The 23,823-nt window shown below is 47.8% G+C and overlaps 1 protein-coding gene across 5 annotated transcripts in view; it reads left to right on the top strand.

Annotated features, from left to right (window-relative positions):
- The window catches only part of AMOTL1 (angiomotin like 1), an 81,988-nt gene extending 78,306 nt beyond the window's left edge, over positions 1 to 3,682 (top strand). For all 5 annotated transcript variants that reach the window (XM_074816241.1, XM_074816237.1, XM_074816238.1 and 2 more), the window contains one exon: positions 681 to 3,682. In XM_074816241.1, the coding sequence (XP_074672342.1) occupies positions 681 to 784 (104 nt within the window). In that variant the 3' untranslated portion in view covers positions 785 to 3,682. The remainder of the gene's footprint in view (positions 1 to 680) is intronic.
- The last annotated feature ends 20,141 nt before the right edge of the window (positions 3,683 to 23,823 follow it).

Here is a 23,823-nt window from a genome sequence, read left to right as displayed (position 1 = left end):
CAGTTCTGGAATACTGTGTTTTAGGCAATCCAGATTAGACCTTATTTGCAGATACTCTTAAAATAGCCTTTCAAGCTTTTCCTGCTTGTAGGAAATCGGAGTCCTCCTTCTCCCTGAATGTGACTGTTGAGAACTATGGTGACCAACACCTAACAAGCGCTATCATACATTATGATAACTGGCCATATACATTCTCTTGGTCCATCCCACTGGCAAAGTAATATATTTTAGATTAAACCGCTTGCCTGATTGTTTGTGTACTGCCATCACGATGTTTTGAACTCCTGAATTTTGTTCCTGAAGCAGAATAAGAATATACATGTGGAGAGCTACTGTGGATCAGATGACAAGCAGTAATTTGGTAAAGTGATGCAGACCTTTCACAAATGCCTGTTTCTCTCTAGGGCCACAGCTAAAGAGGTCCTTTGGTCTGTATCTCTTAAATACTGTCTTTGTGCCTGCTCTTAGAGTCTGTGCACACCGACACACCAGCTGGCATTGTGTAGGGAGTTCAGCATTACAGGTTCCCAGCCTCCTGATCAAATCTTGCTTTCAGTATGTAGGACATACAGTTAAGGTGTGCCCCACCATCACCCCCAAAAAAATGGTTTTATATTTCCTTCAAACAATTTGCTGTTGAATTTGAGCTGAAGACCGATTTTCCCTTCTTTCCATTGCAGAGAACTCCAGCCATGGGAAGCCACCCGACAGCAAAGGCAGAGTGAGCAGCTTGCTCCACAAGCCTGAGTTTCCAGATACAGACATGATGGAAGTCCTCATCTGAGCAGAGGACGGCAACTCTGGGGTTTTGTGTGCATACAGCCAGGTCCAAGATGGTCCTCGGTGTGCCAACTTTAAAAACTAACCCTGAGAGTTTGAAGAAAGATGAAGTTTGTGCCCAAAATGAAGCTTGAGTCTGATATGTTGAGACTTTGGACTAGGCGAGAAGTCGAGTGCTGAAGAGGAGCGATGAAATGAACGTCTGGGGTTTTCTGAGCAGAAAGGGACGTTGAAAATGGAAGGTGGCATGAGAAGGGGATCGTCGAGGGAAAAGGAAACTGCATTTTCTGGTGTAAAGAGAAGGTAGCAAAGTTACAGACTGGGTGCACACTGCTGCTCTGTTTTCCTGTCTCCCTGCAGCCGAGACAGGGAGCTAAATCCCAGCTCTTTTGAGGCCAGAGGGAGTTCCTGAATAACCCAGGAGAAACTTGCATCTTCCTCAGTATCAATTCATTTCTCAAAAGTATTCACTGCTTAATTTCAGTGAATAATTGGTCCGTAGGTGTACACGGCAGGTTCTTGTAAGTATTTGTTTGAAGTGGTGTGGTGTGGTTTTCCTGGGCAGGCAGGTCAGGTGCCTCTTTCCTGGCTGGACAAGTGTTGCTCTTGGAGCTGGATTTACAGTGCAAATATTCGTGTCCTGCAACCTCAGAGCTTGCTGAGACTTCTTTTTTTGGTAGGAACAGTTGTTGGCTGGAATTCCCATGGAGGATGAACGTATAGAGGGGGGAAGACGCTGAAGCAATCCCTTTTGTAACGGTGGGAAAGTTTCAGGAGGGAAAGTTGGGGGAGGCTCCTGGCAGCTCCCCGAAGGGCTGTGCACTACAGAGCTTGTTCAGAGGGGGGTTGTGTGGGTGCGTTTTTAGTGGAGTTAAGCTGGGTTTGCATGTGAGAGCAGAAGATGCCTCTTACCGTGCACTGGTTCACAGTAGTGGAAGAATCAGTGTGTTTGTGGTAAGAACAGGATTTTTCCTTATTTTCAATACCTGCAGCCAAATCCTACCTTCCTTGAGCATACAAACCTGCAGTTCAAGCTGACGTGGGACTGGGCATTAAGACGTGTAGGATCAGGCTGGGAAGGGTTTAACTGCAAACTGGTACATGAGCATCATCTGTTTTCTGTGCTGAGCTACAGCTTCTTTTCACCTTGTTTTACCCAGGATGGAACATTTCTAATTTTCAGCTTAGTCCCCGATTTCTGTAAGAGGTGGTGACTACCTGTAAGACAGCCAACTCACCAGCTGTGTTAATCGTGGCATACCATTTGCTTTGTGCATTGCACATGCTGATAGGGAAATTTTCCTCTGTGAGGTATTTTTGTATTGGCTTTGCAGTTCCTGAACCTTGTGGTGCACTGTAATGACATTAAGAAGAACTTGGCTTTGGGAAAAAGGGTGATGGGATTTTATGTGAAGCTGCCTAGAGCGGAGAAGTGATGATGGGTGCTGGAAGGAATTGTGGGCTGGCTCAAGGCCACCCCTTCCTGTAGGTATTGAATTGGAGCCTTTGACTGTGAAAACACCAGCCACTTTAAACTTCGTTTTTGCTGAAAACTGAAGTCCTTGCAACCTCAAAGCCTTCAGGGGCCAGAGCCTTGTGCTCAATACTGCCTGATGGATACCTTTTTTTAAAAAAACAGAATTGCTATGTTAAATCTATGCACTTATTTTTGCGTGTACATAGAATTAGACATACGTCAGTGTTGCCCTCTTTCTGATTTTTGCACTTGTTAAACGAAGTAGTGGTAGGTAGGTTGTGCGGGCAAGCAAACTGTGTGTTTTGAGTATTAGCAGCTTTGCATTGTGAAACCAAATGTGTAAAACCCTTGGAAGATGTTACACAGCTTAATATATGCCTTGTAAAATATTTTTTTTTTCTCTAAAGTTAATTTAAACGTTGTAAGTGTTTGCATAAAAGCTGGGCCCATGTGTGGCATCCGTGCTGACCCACCTATGTGGCCCTTCCTCAAGTGTCTGTGGTAGGAATGGGCCAGCATGAAGACACAGCAAGGGAATACAAGTAAAACAATGGTGAATATTTCATTTCATCATTTTTCTCCAAGAAATAAGGATACACAGGTGCTTGGAAGTCCCTAAACATTTTATTACCAACTGTATTATTTCTTTTGATGAAACTGTGTAAGTTGTGTACAGACAGACAGCTAGACGTCCAGCAGAAACAGTGTTGGATCGGTGTGCGTGATGTGGCTTTCAGTTATGGTTGGTAGTGGTTCAGCTAAGCTTTTCCAAGTCAGCTAGAGTACAGCCCTCCTCCTCCTCCTCATGGAGACTGCAGTCCCTCAGGTTTCTGGTATCCAAAAGTGTGTTTACAATTGATTCTGCCACAGATTCATGGTCACATATAGGAAACTGTTCGTTAGAGATTTACAGTGTAGGCAACTCTTGCTGTAAGCGACAGCTCAAATAAACCCAAAGGTTCATTTTCCTCAATTGTGTTGAACTCTAAGAGATGTTGGTTTTCCTGGAGGGAAGGTCTGGAGGACCAGCGGGTCTCCCCCCAGCCTGAGCACTAGCAGGACTTGCGTGGAGTACTACTGCCAGATATCAGCCCCTCTCAGCAGAGCGGCGTGACTCCATTTGTGCTGGTTTTCCCAGTTCTTTGAACTGTTTTGTGTTTTGGGAATCTAAACTGTGCTGTAGCCATTCCAGGTGACGTTGGTAACTAGTTGTAAAATACTGTCGTTTTTTATTGTTGTTGGTTGTATAGAGAAGTTGGTGTACAGTGTTGTACAGCTGGAGGGTTATTTGTACATAGGGGTGAAAATGAAGAACATTATGTGTCACCCACAGCAAATATTGATATTGTTGGTCAGCCAAAGATTTCTTATTCTTTGCTGTTAAAATTGTGCCTTAATATTGTATATAATAAATGCATAAACATGTTTATTTTCTCACTCTTCCAGTGTGAATATATTCAGTCCCCAAGAAGAAAGGACTTTTTAGACAATTCTCTAAGCTTTGTACACAACTAAGAAGTGATACCTCGGGGACTTTAAGGTTGCATCTTCTCTGTTTTTCATAGCTGTTAATGAAAGGCCCCACAGCAGGTGCCACTGGTAGGTGCATGTGGGCATGAAATCAGTGGGTCTGCAAAGCAGAGGATCGAACTGAGAGCTTTACCAAGCAAGAAGAGCAGGATTTTTAGCGAGATCATCTTCATCTGAAGGAAGTGAGGGTGGAAACTTAGTGAGACACTTTGGTGAAGATCTGAAGATCCTTTAGCCCTACGTTCCTGCATAGCACTTCCATTGGCTGGGGTTTTTCTTGTTCTTGAGGGTCTGGGGCTTCTTTATTTGACAAGTGTTGGATCAGTGTGAGTGAGATAGCTAAATACCTTTTAGATCTAGATATTCTTGAATTACTATAATGTCCTCAGTAAGGAATAAAGATCAGATCCCATTTCAAGCTGCTGTGCATCAAGGGGAATGCTCAGGCCTGGTGGAAATATTGCCTGTATGTTCGCTTATGCAACTGAAATAAATGGGGGGAGGGGAGCAAAAGTTACCCAAGTGTCTGGCTTTGCGTAAGGGAGGTTTGCTCACATGCTCTTGAAAGTGTCTGTTAGAAAATTCCTGAATCAGGTCCCAGGGAGCTGCAGGCATGAAAGGCATGAAAGCCACTAAGGGCATCTCTGTCCTATGGGTTCTCTTCCTCCTGTCCCAACCTCCTTTTCCCAAATCCTCACACACATTTAAAAAAACAACCTGCCCTGGGCAGGAGTGTGTCAGCAAAGATCCAGGAGTTTTGCAGAAACTTGAGCAGTGGTTTGCTTCACCCACATCCCAGCACCTCGTGTTCCCTGTGCGAGCACAGGTCAGCCTGACCTGTCTGATTACTCCATCTTCACGACATGGCAGCTGGAAGTATTTGTAGTGCCCTGGTGCTTTACCACCAAGAAGAAAAGATTTAGTGATTGTTGAGATTGTGGCTTTTCAACTTTCTTCAAGTCAAGATTTGACAGTAAAATTTGGGGCTTAGCTCGGTTTTTCAAGGCCATGGGAAAAAAGAAACAGAGGCCAAAGCAGTAATAGGGTGGGAAAAGCGTCGTGGCCAGCTGTGTTCAGGTACAACAAGGAGGGGGTTTATCCCATTTTTGGGGTAAGTCTTCACCACAGATGCTCCAGCCAAAAAACGAGAACATCACTGTAACACTGTCTCCAGGTTAAGTACATCAGGAAAAAACATGCAAAGAAGCAAACTTCAGAGTTAATTTGTTTAAATGTTAAAAGCCCTGATTACTGCATGGTCCCAAAAGTAAGTGCTGGGCAGTGGTCTCCTTACTTGCCCGGTACAGGGAGAGACCTCAGAAGAGCTAAAAATATTAACAAAATTGCCATTTAGAAGCATTCAGAAATCACGAGTCCCCCCAAAATGATGAGACCTTTTCCGGATTCATTTGGATTCAGCACACTATACAGCTGTGACGTCTCTTCTGCTCTGGTTTGTTACCATATTCAGGGCTCTCTCCTCCCTACGTTGCAGACGAGCAAATGTACAAACAGCGGTGAGGTGCATTCTTGGGGAAAAGCTGTGATTTCTCATATCATTAAATTCCTCTTGGGTCTGGACTAACGGCACGCTGCAGTGAAACACACGCAAAGTGAAGGATGCTGCCAGGTGTCTGCTTGTCATCCGGATCCCCGGTCTGGGCTCTGGATGCAACTCAACAAGCCGGGCTGGGTCTGAGCATCCTGCTGTTTTCCTGGACCACCCTTAGTTAGGTTTTGGGGTACCCTGTGGCAAATGAGCTGTGGGACAGCGTGGGGGTGGGAGAGCCCCCCTGGGTCAGTGGTACCTGGTGGGGTCTGTGCTGGGCTGCTCTTCCCGGCTGTCAGTCTGCAGTGGTGGAGGCTTGAGACACCAACTGCACATGGACCCCAAACCCCATCATCTTACAGGTCTGTAGCTCTTATTACAGAGACCATGGACATTTGGGAAATGCTCCTCCTTGCCCCCATGGTGCAAGAGTGCTGTTCAAACAGCAGCCTGGGGGGAGAAAGCTGACACTTTCTCATGCTGGCACTGCACAAATGTGCTGGGCATAGACCGACCCCCTGAATCCCAGTACTAAAATTGGTGGACTCGGTGGTCCCACAAGCCTGAGGGTAGTAACCCCCCTGCTCTGCAGACCAAAGCAAATGGGGAAAACAGGGTGCAATGTGCAGAAGTGCAATACCTGCCTGAAAGCCGGGTAAAACACGAGCAGCTGTCATCGTCTGCCCTGTGATTAATGTTCATCCAGACCTTAAGCCACAGCTTCACAGCCTTGTAAAACCAACCGAGAGTGCCCAGCATTCCTGAGCTATAAAAGGCCCAGGAATTCATTGACTCGAGGTATGAAAGACCACAAGCTATTTTCTTTCATACCGACCACTTCAGCTTTAGATGAATAAAATATCAGCGCACATACTTTCCGGAGTAACCCCGCGTGGCCCTGCAGCAGCCTGGACCTCGCTCCTTTGCCAGTGCCCTCCGCTTTGACACAAAGCAGGGCAGCAATGAGATGAGACCCAGGTTCACACTGGCTCCCCATCTTGTGGGGCCTGAGGACCCGTGGAAGAGCTCAGTGCTGGATGGGAGCTTGTGTTTTCTTGAGTATCACTGGGAGAGGCAGAGATGGAGCTATCAGCAAGCTAAAAGTTGGAAAATGACAGTGCCACCACCTCTCCTAGGAGGTCATACCATACCTGGCCATCATGGTGACTTCTCTAGCTGCTTGGTTCCTGAGAGTTCTGAGTCCCTGTTCACGGCTCCTGCGATGCCTGTGTGCCCTGGGAGCGCCCTTGGGCCCCTGCAGAATCCGGGTGGGCAGCCGGTGACCCTCCAGGCATGCGAAGCTTCCCATGGGACAGCTGGGCTCGGGGCGAGGACAGGGGACCGTGATAGCAGCCAACATCCCCCTCCCAGTTCCCAGTCTGGGACTTCATCAATCCAGGCAGAAGAAATCCTGCTGGGAGGAAGCACTCAGAGCACTCGTCCCACCCTGTTGTTCTGCTCCATCCCTCTCACCCTGCTGCCTTCCATGTCTTTTTCTGACTCAACCCTGCTGGAAACAGGTGAGGAAAGCCCAGGCGTTCAGGTCCTCATGTGCCACCATTTCCCCATTCTTCCCTGTTTAGTTTTAAGACTGAAGAGCTGGGAGGAAGGGGCTGACCTCATTTAGGTGTTTGTACAGTGCCTTGCACAGTGGGGCCATGCGTAGTGGCCCAAAAGCACTGCCTCTAGCTGTAAATATTAGTATTATTATTAGAATCATAATTATTATGATTATCTGTGTACCAACCTAATGCACCTCTGCAGTTAAAATTAAATTGTGCAATTTCCCCAAGCCTTAATCTGGCACAGAAGTAAGAGCCCTTTCACTTAGGTGTTAAATAATGCCTCACCCCCACCACAGGGCTTTTTTTAGATGGATGAGCCTTTATTTTCAGATGCCATGAGCTCCTTATCGTGTTACCCAGATGGCTGTGAGCGCTGGCTCTTCTCCTGCTCATGGTGCCCTGCAGCCTCACCTGACCCTGGCTGAGGCTGTACCACCAGCCTCCCTTGTCCCTGTCCCCATCCACCATCAACAGGTCCCCAGTGCTGGTCTCCAGTGGCCACATGCTGAGTCCTGGGCAAAGCCAGCTGGCAGCAAGGGGTCTGCCTGTGTGCCAGAGCAACACGGGAGCTACCCGCCCCTGCTGCCCTGTCCTGCCTGCTCTTCCCTGGCTCTTAAACTGGGAAGGCTCTGGCATGGGGATCGCAGACATTTTGTGTTTGTGCAGCACACAGCATGGTTGAATATTGGTGCGAAGGATGGCTCCAGCCTGTAATGGTGATCATGATGTAATAATAATATGGTAATGGTAGTAATAGTAGTAATAGCAATAATAGAGGAAGAGAAATAAGAATATGAACAAGAAAATAAGAAAAACAATAAGAATAGGAATAAGAATAAAAGACTAATACAGTCTTTTATAAGAATAAAGAAACTTAGTTCATCCCAGGGAAAAAGGAAATGAGTAAGAATAAAAATAAGAAATTCAATCATCACAGGGAAAAAGAATAAGAAATTTTTTCACCACAGGTGGCAACCACAGGTTTGAAGGTGAAGAATTTGATTCCAGAACATGCTGTGTGTCCATGCCTTGTCTGTTTTGCCCCTGTGACCACTGGCTGTGGCCAGGCCAGCTCAAACTTAGGTCTTTTCAGGTAAAAATTTCGACCTGAGTGCAGGGTTTGACTCTGCATGAAGAAAACAGGATGATGCACTCACAAGAACTGGTCTGCATCTGAAAACTTTTAATTTTATTACATAGCCTCTGGGTGTGTGAGTCCTGCTTGCCTCATCACCCAGTTGACCTGTTCAGACCTAAAAAAGCTACTGCAGCCCAGGTTAATTTCACTTTTAGAGAGGAATTTCATACACCTCTTTAGAGCAAACATTTCCCAGGACTTGGCATCCTTCATGCAGCACACATCGGCTTTGTCCTTGGATCCTTCACCAGCAACAAGATTTTTCCCATGTGAAAAATGCACTTGAAGTCCTAAGTAGAAGAGATGGTTTTGGACGCACAGACTCACCCCCAGGTCACCTGGGAGGGGAATGCCACTTTGGGACCTGCCCTGGGAGCAGCTCCAGCGCCATCCTGCAGCGGGCATCTGTCGGTGGGATCTGCCCTGGGGTCCCAGAGCTTCTCGTCAGAGCTGTGTTATCGTCATGTGCAAAAATCATGACCCATGGCTTGACCCTTCAGATCCCAGCAGAGGTGACAGGGAAGGGCACAACAGTCCCAGGGTTGCTCCGGCACCAACCAGCAGCCAGGAATCCCCTTGGCAATCTCCTCCTCACCCCACCAGCTCCGTGTGTCCCCTGGTCCAGCCTGTGTGACCATCACGGAAGCACCATGATGTCTCCACCCATCACCAAATGCATTTGTGGGGGCTATCCCATTGGATGCTGTATGCATCAAAGGTTTCCCTTAGCAGACCATCACAGAAAGAGGGAGAATTGGAAGGGACACGTATGACCACGCATCATTTGCTGGGCAGCGTGGGACATTGCTGGGGTGAGCATTCCCCTTTGTGCTGGTGAAACCTGTCCCGTCAGACCCCTCCAGTCTCTTCTAAACATTTCCTTCCAGACTGATGAAGCAAATTGTTCTCAGTCATAGTAATGTTTGTTTGGGCCCCAAGTTAGTGGTGTGCCACTTAGCTGTAAAGAGAACCATTTGTTTGGGGAAAAAAAAAGTGAGAGGAGTCAGCCCCGGTGCAGTGGAGCCAGAACACATTCCTGAAGGTTTTAAGACACAGGACAGAGATGGTCTAAGGACCTGAACTTACCTCCAGAAAGCGAACAGAAAAGGAGCAGGGCTAGGTCCTTGGACAGTAATAAAGCAACATATAGAAAAGAGGATGAAATGGTTCAGGATACTTCTGTCATTTATCAAGCTTTGCAATCATGGTGCTGAAAACCACTGGAGAGAGTCTGATAACATGTAGAGTTTCTCCTAAATTACCAGCAGATACTAACTTGTTGCAGCAGTGGAGCAGCTATCCGACATCCCATTTCACAGAATCACAGAATCATCTAGGCTGGAAAAGACCTTGAAGATCATCTAGTCCAATCACAAACCTAACACTGACTGTTCTCAATTTGTACCAAAGTCCCAAAGAATTCAGCCTTCCAAGACCTACAAGTCTCAAAGCTCCTAAAACATGACTGTTCCTGTGGTTTAGGAGGATTACAAAGCTTCACAAGGTGACAGCAATGAAGAGGAGAAGGAATCCAGAAGATGAGTGGGGACAGAATCTAGATCAGAGTCACCCTTGCCCTTGAGGTTGATGATGGGGCCTAATTTCCAACCAAGTACCTACAGGCACTTCCAAGTGACACCTTAATTAGGGGCCTAAGGTAAAGCAAAGTCTAATGAGCTTAGATTTGACTGAGACTGGGTGAAGGAAAGTTAATAGAATAATTTTCAAAGGGCTTGACTTTATATCAAGCAAACCAACTGTTTCTCATGGCAGCTCCCAGGGTGAGTCTGCAGAAGATCAGGCAAATAATTGGGTCAGGCTGGGAAAGTGTGTGGGAACCAATGAATGGGACCCAGACTCAGCAGCAGGGATGGAGAGGAGTAAGCAGACCTCATAGTGGTCCACAGAAACATGGTCTAATGAGAGCACTAACCTGGGAGAGGGGAATCACATCCTTCGGAACTTTGGCTAGGAAGTATTTAGGAGGTGTCAGCAGTGACTGGAAGGAGACAGAAGCATCAAAAGGCCATATGAGGGTAGTGCTCACAATTTCCTCTAGATCATTAGGGTCAGATGTGGATATGGACAGGGATTTCTGTGCTGTTGTCACAGGGCTGATACTGTCAAGCATGGGAGTGGTGTCTTTAATGAAGACCTTAAGTTTCCATCATGCTGCTTATTAATGATGAGATGCAGCTACTCCTGGATGCAAAAGTCTGGTTTCTTCACTGAAGTGTCATTAATCACTTTGGTTTTGATAAGAAGTAAGACCATTATAAAGGAGTTTGTCACAGAAAATATCTTGGATTGAATGCTCTTATGGTATTTCAACGTAGATTAAAAAGAAGTTATCTTGCTGCTAACTTTTTCAGAGGGGAAATTATGAGAAATTAAGGAAATTAATCAGGGAAATCAACTGAACTTATAATCATTTGGAATGCAGTCCCAGGCAAAAGAGGAAACTTCTCAGGGGAAAGGCCAAAGCCTTAACTGGGTGAAGAACTACCACAAAAAGAATATTAGGAATAACCACAAGCCTGCAATGGATGGAAAAAGGGATTAACCAGCAAAGAGAGTTTTATGTTAAAGGTCAGGCAGTGCAGGAGTAACGTGAGAATTGCCGAAGTCAAGCTGTGTTAGATCTTTCAAAGGAAATTAAAACAACTAGCAAAATGTTCGTGAGTCATAAATGAGAAAAGAAGAAAGAAATGTGGCTTCTGCATACCCAGGGTGTGGCAGAGTCTAAAGATACAAACTACGTCCCTCAAACGGGGTGGCTGTTTGGTGTCAGGCTTTGGGAAGAAAGAGGATGCTGAATCTCAGGCCAAACTAAAGATGGATGATGGACATCAGGATATGGAAATGACCACATCTAGAGGGGATGGGTATCTCAAAGAGCTGGGTACATGCAAATTGGAGGTACTGGACCAGCTCCATCCCAGAGTCAGGGAAAAAATGGCCATGAAATTGCAAGCTCAGCAGCAAGTATTTGAAATTAATCTATGGCAGTTCAGAAGTGGTGCTGGAAAATAGTAATTTAAGAAAGGCAAGAAAGATGCCCTGCGCAACTACAGCTTGGCTTGTCTATGGTACGCTTGCCAAACAAAATCCTTGCCAGAGAATTCTGTAAGCTTTCCTGAATAGCTGATTTTCTAGGTAAAGGAGAGGCATTCAGTCACATTTTGCCAGACTTTAGCACTTTTTTTTTGGTGTCCCATGAGAAATTATTAGTTAAAATGGAGAAGAAAATACCTGGTGGGAGGAAACTCTAAGACAGGTAGCACACAGACTAAGGGAGTTCCCAGTGCTCTATCTCAGTAAGGGTTTTCTCAGGCTACAAGGGAGATAACTCCTGGAGATACTTAAATTTCAGTCTTGGGGCTCATTTAGTATTTCTGGCAATGCCAGTGGCACAAAAAATAATATGTGGTAATGTAAATATGTCATAGTTTTCACCCCCCAAAAAAGGATGTGCATAGCATTTTCGGGGAACTGAACGACCCTGTGGAGTGGAATAGGAGAAATGGGATGAAATTAAATAGGGCAAAAAGCCTAAATTCATGGATGATGGCAATGTCCCCCAGCAGACAGACAGAGAAATATATAGAGATATATACATACACACATACCAGTTTCAAATGCTAGAGAGAGATGATGCTGCTGAGCCATCAGCATCATGGTGCCCTGGAAAACCCAAGTATCCTCACACAAGTGTCAAGCACTTAATAATAGCAGCCTCCTGCTTTCAGAGGAGACAGCACGGAAGGGGAAAAACACAGCACATCCACGTTTGAGGAACAGGTCCCAGGCCAAGAGAAGCAATGCAGAGAGGTGGCTCGGCATCTATCACTTGCAGGACATGGGCTGGGTGGATGGTCTTGCCTTCTATCAGAGTATGACTGGGGGAGGATGGAGAGATGCTGAATTACCAGATCGCCCTTGGGATGGGGCCCTGCAGCTGCGGTTTCATTTTTTTGGCATCTCATTTCCCACCCCAGCCTGCTCCAGGAGGGTCAGAACTAATTTCCTTCAGGGATGGATCTGTCCCCATCAGCAGAACATCTGCATGTCTCCTAGTTCATTCTGCCCTCTGTATGTTACATAGCAGGAACCAAAGCCCAGAGATGCTGAATGACTTCCTCCAAGTTGTGCATGAAATCTGAGATCACAAGGGCTTGATCACAAGCAGCTACCACCTCGCACTGCACCAGTACCCAAGGTTTCTGCTGTGCTTCCCGTGTGGCTGAGCTGCCCAAGCTGTCACGGTGACACTAGGGGATGCACCACACTTGGACCATGCAGTGCTCAGTTCAGCTCAGCCCAGGGAAGGCCTGGTAACAGGAGCTGCCTCCCTGATGCAGCTGCCCAGTGTGAAGCCCTTGGAGAAGCTGTCAGGAGCATCCCCTGCTGGGATTTCATTTAAGTGTCTCTTTTCATTTCATTTCTAGGAGAAAGGGTCAGGAGAAACCTCTGAGATTTCCTACTCTTTTAGATAAAACACCATGGGAGCATGTTTTCTCCCCATGTTTCCAAATGTAAATACCCTGGTTCCCTCCTGGGACCATCCTGGCCAGTACATCCCTATGCTCAGGAGGGGACCTGGCAATGAATGACCCAGCACCAATCCACAGCGGGGAGCCGGCACGATGAAAACCAGCCCCAAATGGATGGAAACCACCAAAAGGCTGTTTAAATGTTTCCTCCCTACCTTGAAGTGAGAATGTGTTGAAAAACCACACCTCGGGCATCGGGGTGCCTGCTTCCATCCTCCTTGGGTGGACACTGCTGCAGCAGTCAACAGATCCCAGAGTGATGGAGTAGGAGATGGTGCCCTGAGGATTTGGTTGCTTTCCCAGACTCCTTCCAGAAGGCTCTGAGGGGATTTGGGCAAAATGTGCTGCAAACCAGAAATCCCAGGAAAACTGTGGATGGATGCAACGATTTCTGACCCCACCTTGGGAAGCCTAAGCCTGCTGAGCATTTGGGAGGGGAGAGGGACAGACAAGTGTGAACCACATCCTTCTTTTCATCATGAGTAGCCTCAGCCTCAGAAAGCAAAATAAATTGCTTAAAGGTCAGCAAGAAAAATGATCAAAAATGAATGTTTATGAGGTGAAAGTCCACCCTGCCAATCACTGAGTACTCTTCCTCAAAAAATAACTTCTTCTGAAACAAATTATTAATTGTTAATTATTATTTACCAGCTCACCACAGCCTGGTGGCAGAACCCACAAGAAGGCACCTCTCCCACCACAGACTTGGAGCACTGAGCCACAGGCTTTGACAAGCTCCCTGAAACACAAAATAGCAATGAAAACCAAGAGTATAGTGAAATAAATCAAACGGGATCACCCAGAAACCAAGGCCTCCAAAGCCATGAGTCACTTCTGCACAGCTCAGCCCACCCAAAGGCACTTTCTGCCAAAAACCTCTGACTTGCACATCGTGCAGCAATGGTCATGAGCTGGCGAGCAGGAACCTCACTGAGCAGCACCATCCCCAGAGACCAGCAGCACATCACACAGCCTGAGCACTGGTGACATGCTGCACTATCCAACTGCCCCGGACACCCTGACACATATATAGTTTTTCCCAGGAAAAAGGATTCCATACTGATGCTGTGGGCCTCTTCCCACCAGATTCCTGCCAAGAAAAGCAGTTGTTTAAGCAAGAGAAGACAATCAGATCTGCTGTGACCTCAGTTCCTTTGCCCCAGGCTGCTGTGCCCTGATGCTTGTGGAGGTGCCGTCCGGGTGATGCTGCTTCTGAATCGCACACCGCTGCATCCCTAACCAAAAATAGTTGCTGCAAGGCCCCCCAAGCTATAAATAGTAGTGCTAGTAATAATAGTAATAGCAATAATAATAATAATAATGGTAATAATATCAACCATTCTTACATATCCACCAGCAAACCTATCCATTTGTCACAACTCGTGTATTTTCAGCCAGGAGATGTTGCTATAGGCAACATGGCAATGCAATCTGCTGTCTGGCAGAGCAGAATTGAAAAGGGAGCTGTAAATGTGTCATGATACGTAACATTTCCACAGCAAAAATCCACCCAAGGATCACTGAGCACTTCCCAAAGGCAAAGGGACCTACCTCAGCACCCTGAAGGGGCAGCTGCCTGCCATCTCCAGAGAGGGAGGTGCTCAGAGCCCAACCCTTAAATCCATGCTGTCCCCTTGGAGGTGCAAAATGGGTCCTGGCTCCTGCTAGCACACCTACACACCTCAGGGCAGCCAACAAGGCTGGAACCAAGCCCACCGCTAAAGTCAATTTACTTGCTGTCCTTGAGACAGGCCCAAAGCACCTCCCGAGCTCACCAGGGAGCTGGAGTGGGGAATCAGTCCTTGAGCCTGTCTTAGGCTGTGGATAAATCACAAACCTTTTATTTTTCATCCACAGAGCAATAAAAATAATCCATGCAGAGGAACTGGAGGGCCCTGGAGAGGTCCCAGGTTTGGGACCCTCCTTTTTCCTCTCAGCCACAACACCCCTTGGTGTCTCCCCACTACTGCATGCTAGGCACAGCCTGGGGGACCTTGTCCCACCAAGACCTCCACGCCAGATGCAGCAGGAACCTCTGCACCGAAGGAGCAGGCAGACACCTAACCACCTGCTGGGTGCAAACACTAAAGCAGCCCCACCTGGGATGTTACACCCCTCACAAAAAGTGGGTCAGGAGGCAAGCTCAAATGCTGAACCCCCCAGTTGCCCACAACACAGAATTATTTGCTTGTTGTCTCTCTGTGGTGCAGTGAGCTCCAGCCAGCTCTGCCCAGGGTGAAACCACAGCCCAGCTCGGGGCATGCTCCAGGGACTGTGTACAGAAGGCATGGGGCCAGATCAGCACAGCCTGGCTCCTTATGCCCTGCATGCTCCTCCAGCGCTATCCCAGCAGACTTCATCCTCTGTGATGGGTTGGCCCTGGATGGATGCCTGGTGCCCACCAAAGCCGCTCTGTCACTTCCCTGCTCAGCTGGACAGGGGAGATTAAAATGCAATGAAAGGTTTGTGGGTTGAGATAAGGACAGAGAGAGATCACTCATCAATTACTGTCACAGGCAAATCAGACTCAACTTGGGGAAAAATTAATTACCAATCCAACCAAAGTAGGATAATGAGAAATAAAAACTACTCTTAAAATACTTTCCCCCACCCCTCCCTTCTTCCCGGGCTCATACTCCTGATTTCTCTATCTCCTGCCCCCGAGTGGCACAGGGGGACGGGGAATGCGGGTTGCAGTCAGTTCATCACACATCTCTGCCACCCCTTCCTCCTTAAGGGGAGGACTCCTCACACTCTTCCCCTGCTCCAGCGTGTGCTCCCTCCCACAGGAGACAGTCCTCCATGAACTTCTCCAACACGAGTCCTTTCTGCAGGCTGCAGCTCTTCACGAACTGCTCCAGCATGGGTCCCTCCCACGGGGTGCAGCCCTTCAGGAACAGGCTGCTCCAGCGTGGGTCCCCCACGGGGTCACAAGTCCTGCCAGCAAACCTGCTCCAGAGTGGGCTCCTCTCTCCACTGGGCCACAGGTCCTGCCAGGAGCCTGCTCCAGTGTGGGCTTCCCCACAGGCTGCAGGTGGGTCTCTGCTCCACCATGGACCTCCATGGGTGCAGGGCACAGCTGCCTCACCATGGGCTGCACCACGGGCTGCAGGGGAATCTCTGCTCTGGCTCCTGGAGCACCTCCTCCCCCTCCTTCTTCACTGACCTGGGTGGCTGCAGAGTTCTTTCTATCATATATTCTCACTCGTCTCTTCCAGCTGCTGTTCCACAGCGGTTGTTTCCCCCTTCTTAAATATGTTATCCCAAAGGTGCTACCACCGTCATTGATGGTCTTGGCCTTGGCCAGTGGTGGGTCCATCCTGGAGCCGGCTGGCACTGGCTCTTGTCAGACATGGCAGAAGCTTCTAGCACCTTCTCATAGAAGCCACCCCAGTAGCCCCCTCTGCTACCAAAACCTTGCCACACAAACCCAATACACTCTCAAACACCCACATGTGCTTGTGAGCCACCACCCAGACACCCAACCTCCTTAGCCTTGTGCTAGGAAAACCCCAGCCCAGCCAACTAAGGCACAGTCCTCACTTTATGGTGGAAACTTGAATAAAAATTAAAAAAAATCATGTCAAACTAATGATAATGCCTGTGAGCCCCAAGAGCACTGTGGAGGAGAGCTGGCCCAAGCACTAGGTGGTGGGGACATGGCTGTATGGGAGGGAGGGAGCAGTGCCGGGAGCAGGGGCATTCACAGAACCTGCCCCTCTCCTGCTGGGTCACACAGCCACCCCCCTGTGTCCCAGACACAAGTCTTCACCTGGCACAGCCAGAGGGGATGAATCCTCTCCCGCTAAGCTGGGCTGGCATGATCCATCCATCCCATAGCACTGGTCCAGCCTTACTATCTCAGCTGGGAAATACGGTGGGAAGCAGGTGCTGAACATTACCTGGGAGGTGCATACTCAAGACACATCTCCCCAGGTCCAGGAGCACCAGCACATACTGACATTTGCCCAAGCTATTAAAATGGGCCAGCAAAATGTGCTCTGGAGGAGCAGGAAGTGGGGACTGCAGCAGGACCAGTGCAAAGCGACTGGCCATGGGGGCTGTGGGAGGCGAAGGGAGGTTGGGGTTTTGGGAGAAGTCAAGACCCCAGCCCACTCAGGGGGCACCAGGGGAGGAGGGGAAGGAAGATGCAGCAGGAGCAGTGCTGTGGGGCCTTTGGTTTAATGGTGGCAAGCCATTAGTTTACCACCTCGTAAGCGTGAGAGGGCTTTCCTGCTCACTGGCTGCTGTGATGCTGCTAATGACTTTTGCTAAACATTTTTCAATGCTTTAAATGCACAAAAATAGGAGTGGTGGATGCTCCTGAAGTCAGCAAAGACTGAATCAAGGTCCTCAAGACTGGACCCAGACATGGAATATGGCCACTGCTGTGTGGGAGGAAGATCATGCCTTCCCATCAGTGATGCTGAGCCAGAGCATCCCAGCACATGGGGACAGAGACCACAGAGCTGGGATAGAGTTGTCCCCTATGGGCAGGGAGGGACTTTGGCATGGGATGGGGTCTGAGGGGGGAGAGAGCTGCCTCTGGCAGAAATGCAGTGATTCCTGGGTGAGATGCCAGGGCTGCCAGTAGTACCTTCAGCTCCAAACACAGCTCATTGTTTCCAAAAACCAACAAAGCCTCCAGTTTAGCTGGTCTGGGGTGGGATGCTCAGCTTCAGAGCATGATCAAAGGGAAGCAAAGAGAGGAAATGAGCTGGGAAAAGAGCATTTCTTTGGCATGGGGAGGTAATGAGAAGGTTTAGCACGGGGGAAGGGTTGCCCTGCTCACTGCCCCTCCAGCCCTCAGTCATCCCAGGGCTGAGAAGAGTACTAGAACTAGTCAGTCTTCTGTAAATAACAGCTTTTGCACTTTTTTTCTGGTTTTCCAAGGAGGGTTCTATTCCTGGAAAAAGACACTGACTTAATAGAACTGACCTTCATGTAACACACAACTTCTGTGTAAACAGAGATTATTCTAAATATTATTAAAATATTAGTTTGTGTTACCATGATCCAACATTTTTCATAAATGCCAGCCAGCAGTTGCAATAGAAGCTGAAAGCGTACTTCTTTTTTGTCTCCTGGAGATAGATTTTCTTTGACTCTTCTGAATCAGTGAGTTGAAATGTTTTACTTGACTGTTTTATTTTCCCTCAAACTTTTAAAATAGTTGGGAGGCACGTGGAAAGGGAGCAGGGTGCTGTAACCTTGCCTCAGTCACTTTTGAGCCATTTGCTCAACCATTTTAAAAGGAAAACATGAGCAAAAAATACTATTTAAACAAGGCACAGAAAAATCTGATGCTGCCCTTTGTTGCTAATTAGAGTTGTCCCCTGCCAGATAAACACCGCTCATCAGAGAGGAGTCAAAAATGCAGTGTGTAGATTAGGCATAGACAAGAAGACATATAGTTTATATTAAAGGAGCTTGTTTTCATTTCTTTCTCTTGGGATCTCTGGCCTTGCCTTGACCCGTCGCACTGTGTCTTATAGCCTGTAACGTGGAAGAGGCCCCTGGGCCGGAACAACAAAGAGGCCGTTGCAATAGATATCCCTGCGAGGTTGTTTTGTCTTCACTGTGATCTCCATGTCATACTGGGGTAGCATTGAAGGATTGCAAAGATGCAGCCGAGTGAGCCCAAGGCTTGGGGATCTGAATGCTTCAAAGCAAGGAAAAAAGTTTTGAGGCGTTTTCATGAGCACTGGGCTCCTTCCATGTGCCTGGTATTGAGAAGAAGGGGCAAATCTGTGTTTTCACACAGGTTTTCACCTTCCCAGCTGCCCCCCCCAGTGCATTCCACTCATGGTAGGAGCCTTGTGAGGACCAGCTTTTGGCTAATGGAAACCCCGTGGGTACCCCTGGGTGAAAATGGCTGGAGAAGAAACAAGGTATTGACTTGTAATGAACACATGGACTTGGGGGGATTCAAACACTGCAGCTCAAAACTTGTTAAAATATCGTAAATAAGCAGCAAGGAGAAAACAAATGAGAAGGCTTCAAGGCAGCTTCTTGAAAATGAGTTTTCCCAATGGGTGGGGAGCCAGGGTCTGCGGGGCTGGTTGCAGTGCGCCGGGTTTCCCTGCCATGACTGTACTTGTGCCAGAGCGCTTCGGCGTGTGTCCCCCAGGGAACAGCACTGTCCCGTGGTACAGGGTGTCCTGGAAAGTGGCTTGGTTGGCCTCTCCTCTCGATGCTGAAGTGATGACTCGAAGGTCTCAGGGGAGAGGAGCACAGCTGCACTTTTCTCTTCTCCTTCCACATCCCCCTTTTTGGGTGTGGTCTTCAGCTCTCCAGCCCTGTGAGAGCTGCTCAGCTTCCCTAAAAGAAACTCAGCGAAGCAGAGGAGAGCATAAGCAGCATGTTTGAGGGGGGGTCTCCTCCTTCCCCAGAGGTGCAGTATTTGAAACTCTCATTTTGCACTCAAATCACAACTGCTGCCCCTTTTGGTGCCTCCAAGGACAACTGCAAAGACGTTTTTCAGAGCTGTGAGTGCCTTCCATCACTCTTCAGCACCACTGTCCTGGTAGCCAGGAAGAGAGAGTGAAAGCAACCACGCAGGCCTCCAGAGCCACCCCAGCCCACAGCGACTACCTGTCCAGCGCGCTCTAACCCCATACATCAGTTATCACGAGGGATGAACATCTGACCTGACTCAATCAACATCACTGCAATCAAACTGTACCCGTTTTGCAGGCTTACCGGCACGGAGGGGTACCTGCTCTTGCTCCTCAGGCAGAGCAAATACCTGCCAACCAACAAGACCCCCAAGCTCCCCTTTCTGCTGTACTAGACAAAGCCAGCACGATCCCTTCACAATACAGCCATCACACAGCCCTTGCTTTTGAGGGCAACCAAGAAGTTTTACTGTTAGCCTCAACCTTTTTTCAGAGACAGGAGGAGCCGATTTCGGCTTCTCTGGCCATTTACCTTTTGGGAAAAGCTATCTCTTGGGACTGGGTTTTAGTGCTGCATTAACATAAACCTCCAAGGAGGTGTGAAACCAACAGTGCTGCCCTACCAGTGCTGCCCAACGAGCGTCCCAGTGGTTCCCAGAGACTCTGTTAGGACCAGGCCCACATTTTATAGATATTCCTCCAAGACTTAAGCTCATATGATAAAGCAGCTACCTTGTCCTGATGCTCACTCATGTACGCCAGTGATGCACTCATGCTCCTGCAGAGCTACAGAGGTCCTGGTCAGGGACGTGTCCCAGGCTCCATCTGTGAGCTTCCTCATGATGGAAAGGAGAGCGCACTTGTAAAATTCCACATTGCATTCATGGGGTTGAGTGAGGAGGTGCTCACAAGTGGTTTAGAGGATTGGATTAGATTTCAGCACAATCCTGGTAAACAGGGAAGTCTCCTCTACCCCAGCCAACCTGACGACAGCCTTAAAAGACAACTACAGTGTTGGAGAGGCTCATCCAAAGGCAGAAACTCCACCAAGGAGCGGCCCATGATGGGGCTGTGGCTACTTGGCAGCATGGGATAGCAGTAACCAAATGGTGATGCAAGAAGGCAACTGTTGCTCCAAGTCACATCTGAGATGCACTGCTCTACTGCACCAGCTATGTTCTGTCCTACTGAATGCTGGATGAAAAAAAAAAAAAAAAAATCTCTACTGCTTTGCCTTTCTTTAAAACTTGGGTAGTACAGAGGAAAGAAGAAAATTAAAAACCAGGAGTAGAAAACAAGCCCTGGACTCACTCCTCTGCTGCCAGAAGTTGGCTTAGCTGAAGACCCAGAGCTGGTCCCACTGAGTCCTTCACACCCCCATGTCTCCTATTTCTGCTGCACTGGCAAAGAAAACTTGCAGGGAGTTTTCAACTTGCTGACAAATCTCTTTCCTTATGCAGAGCAGCTGCTGAGTTAGTCCCGAAATGATGCCATTCAGCATCAACCCATTCCTCTTGAGCCCAGCTTGCCACCTCTGATTTGCAGCTGGTGCTCTCAGACACTCAGCTATTCCCTGTCCCTGTGGCTGGCAGGGGCAACTCATCGCATGAGACTCCCTGCACTCTGCAGGAAAGGACGCAGCTGACTCTTAGGATGTTCAGGATATTTCAAAAAAGCCTTTGGTTTATTGCTATTTCCACTTAGAAAACACATTTCACTAAAAAAAGAATTCCAAGTATTTAGAAACATCTTGGTCTTGCTCTCCTATTTACAGCAACGAGGACCAAGAATAACTCCGCCACAGCCAGCTGTGTTAACGGTGGGATAAAACCAGAGCCATGCTAGTCACAGGATTAATGTCTCAGGGCACTGGTTTTCAAGCATCCTGAGACAGAAATTAGATCTTCAAAAGCTCCCAGCTCCCTCTCAGACACTTCTTAACTGACTGCAACTTCAGACGTTGCTCAGCATTTTCCCACAGATGTTGAGTGCTTTGGAAAGCCTGTTGACAGGCCCCTGAACTGGTTGTCAAAAGAGCAACGATCTGTGCTGAGACTCTGAAACTCATCCTTTGTGGCAGTTGCAACAAGTTGTGCTGAGCTGTCAAGAGCAGACAAACGAGTCCATCTGGTCCTAGTTAGTGAGTTATCACCTCTTTGGCTAAGGCACATTACAGGGGTGGGAAGAGCTTCTCTCTATGTTACTCTGCTCATCTGTCACACTCCTTCCAATATCCTGATCTCTTAATTTCACCGTTTTATCATTGTTTTTTCTTTAACTTTCAGCATCTACAGGTGCTGCACTGTGCCTGTCTCCAGTTGAACATGGTCCAAACGCCCTCCAGGTCTCCTGTGAAGTCCCTCCTCGCATTCCCTTGTACCAAGGCGTCTCATGGCATCTCTCCGTTTTCTTTCAGCACGCTCACCCTAGTTCTCAGATTTGATATTCTTGGCAAGGAGTAACTATTGAGGAAAAAAATGGATGAAATTAAATAACACACCCACTCCAAACCAACAAACACCGAAGAGGAGCCAGTCAGCCAGGCTGCAGCAGTATGAAAAGGAAAGGCTTTATTCATAAACGCTCCCATCTGCAATCAGCAGTTGCTAGTAGCTTTCTATTAAAAGGAAGAGTAAAGTTAAAAATATGTTTCTGAGAAAGATCACGGCTAATTGACCAAAAATGTTGCCTTTGACAACATGCAATTTTAATAAAATCTTAGTGCCAAAGGCCCTAACTCCCCATTCTCAGTCTAGATCCAGCCACACTCTCATGCTCTGCAGCTACGGCTGAGCTAACAGGCAGTTCAGCAGACAAAGGTATGTCCTAAGCTCTGTCCTCCTGCAGAAGTTTGACCTGGAAAGCAGAAGTCCAGATGGGCTACTGCTACCCCAGGCACATCCCAGAGGGTGGCTGCATCCCCCCACTGTGACCACTGCCCACCACAGAAGTGCAGCGCAGCCGCTGCCTACGCCAACACGCACCTTTCTGCAGCAGGGATTGTATTTCACAGAAGCACAGAATCATCTAGGTTGGAAAAGACCTTGAATATCATCTAGTCCAACCATTAACCTAACACTGACCATATTTGCTTCATCTCACTTCAGTGCTCCACTCACAGTGGCAGAAGACATCACTGCCCAGGTCCTGCCACAGGACCACGGGTGACCAATAGCCTCCGGACTGAGGGAACCCACGGGAGCACAAGTCATGAACGTACCCAAGGGACCAATGCTGAGCACTTCTCCCTCTATTCCCTGCCTCAAGCAATATTAATTCAGACCTCCTGCATCTCTGTTGTGACCACCAAGGCTATCGGATGCTCTAAGGTGGGTCCTTGCCTTGTTCCCCACGGTTCAGTGCTGCAGGGGTAAAGGTGCACCCCCTTCAGCAGGAATGGAGCTGGGCAGCACTGGGGTGCCAGCACCCTGCTCTCTGCTCGGATCCAGGGACTGGACTGGAAGGGTTTACAGGCCTGAGCCACTCCTGCAAATTCACACAAACTGCAGCAGAGCCAAGAACCGAACCCGGCTTTCTTCACATCTCAGAGTAGGGCTGAAATCATCACTTCACCCCTTAGCTTCACGCCTGACTCCACAAATATAACAAGTAATGCAGCATTAAGTCCATCAAGGAGAATGAAAACCAGGCCACCATCCCAGACTAGTGGCTGGAAATAGACTCCATGGTAATCATACCATTCCCCTCCTCTAACGCCTACATAACACCATCTTGCTTTTATTCTTTATTGGAACAAAGGGCAGAAAGGGGTATTACATAGTGAGACTTTAATTTGCCTTTTTTTTTTTTTTTTTTAATTCTTTGGCTCTGGACTCTTCTAAAATTATTCCTTCCTTCTCTCACTGTCTGCACTGAAAGAGAGAATATACATTTTTTAAAAGCTGGTTTTAGAAAAGAAAGCATAAATTAAGAGAGGAGGCGGGCATAAAACAGCTACACATTTCAACATCTATGAATAACTTCTAAAGCTCTCAGAAAACATGATTCATTGTCGTTACCATCGGTTTACCTGTGCCTCCAACTGAAGTGAATTCAGCCCTAAAAGTTTTAAACCAGAAAGATGTTCCAGCGAAGTATCATTTTCCAAAATAAATAACAATGTTCACTGTCTTTGCTGCACTGCCCAAAACCAGTCTTGCAGTAAGAAATGTGATGAATCCATATACTGCTAGCAGGAGCAGGTTTTACTGGAGAAAGTTGGTTTAACATAGTCCTTTAAGAGGTGCAGGTGACAGTTCATCAGAAGAAAGAAGGCCAATAGGACCACAGCTTTTTCCACTCTTCTCTCTGGTGTTGACAACCCCTGCCTGCTGCCTGGCTTGAGAGCAGCCTCCAGCTGCAGTACCTCTCCAGAGCAAGGAAGGAAACTGAGACTATCACACACTGAGCTTGGGGGCTGGTAAACAGCACACAAGGAGTACCAGACTTTGCAAACTAGGTCACGAATTAGGCTACATGACCAGTTTTGTTCAAGCCCGTTGTCATCCTGTCCTCAAAGGGACCATGACATCTTGGTCCCTTTGGTCTGCACCACGTCACATTGGTCTGCACCAGAAGGACAAATTCAGCAAGAACATTCACAGAATCGTGCTGGTGTCACCATGATGGTACATCTGGGGCTCCTACCTGGGGCACACAAACACACGATGTCTAGAATGCATCCGAAGTGTTCATGGGGATTTCAGTCAGAACCCTTTTTTCTCAGAAAGTTAATTTATCCTACAACAAGAATATCCAAATGTTTAGTGCCAGGATTCAACCATCCACCCAGGTGGTGGTTCAGCATATGCTGCTTCAGCAGAGCATTCCATC

Source organism: Strix aluco, chromosome 2 (genome assembly GCF_031877795.1).
Source record: "Strix aluco isolate bStrAlu1 chromosome 2, bStrAlu1.hap1, whole genome shotgun sequence".
In the NCBI taxonomy this organism is placed as follows: Eukaryota; Metazoa; Chordata; class Aves; order Strigiformes; family Strigidae; genus Strix; species Strix aluco.
Note: the sequence above shows the minus strand (reverse complement) of the source record. Positions and strands in the feature narration are given on the sequence as shown.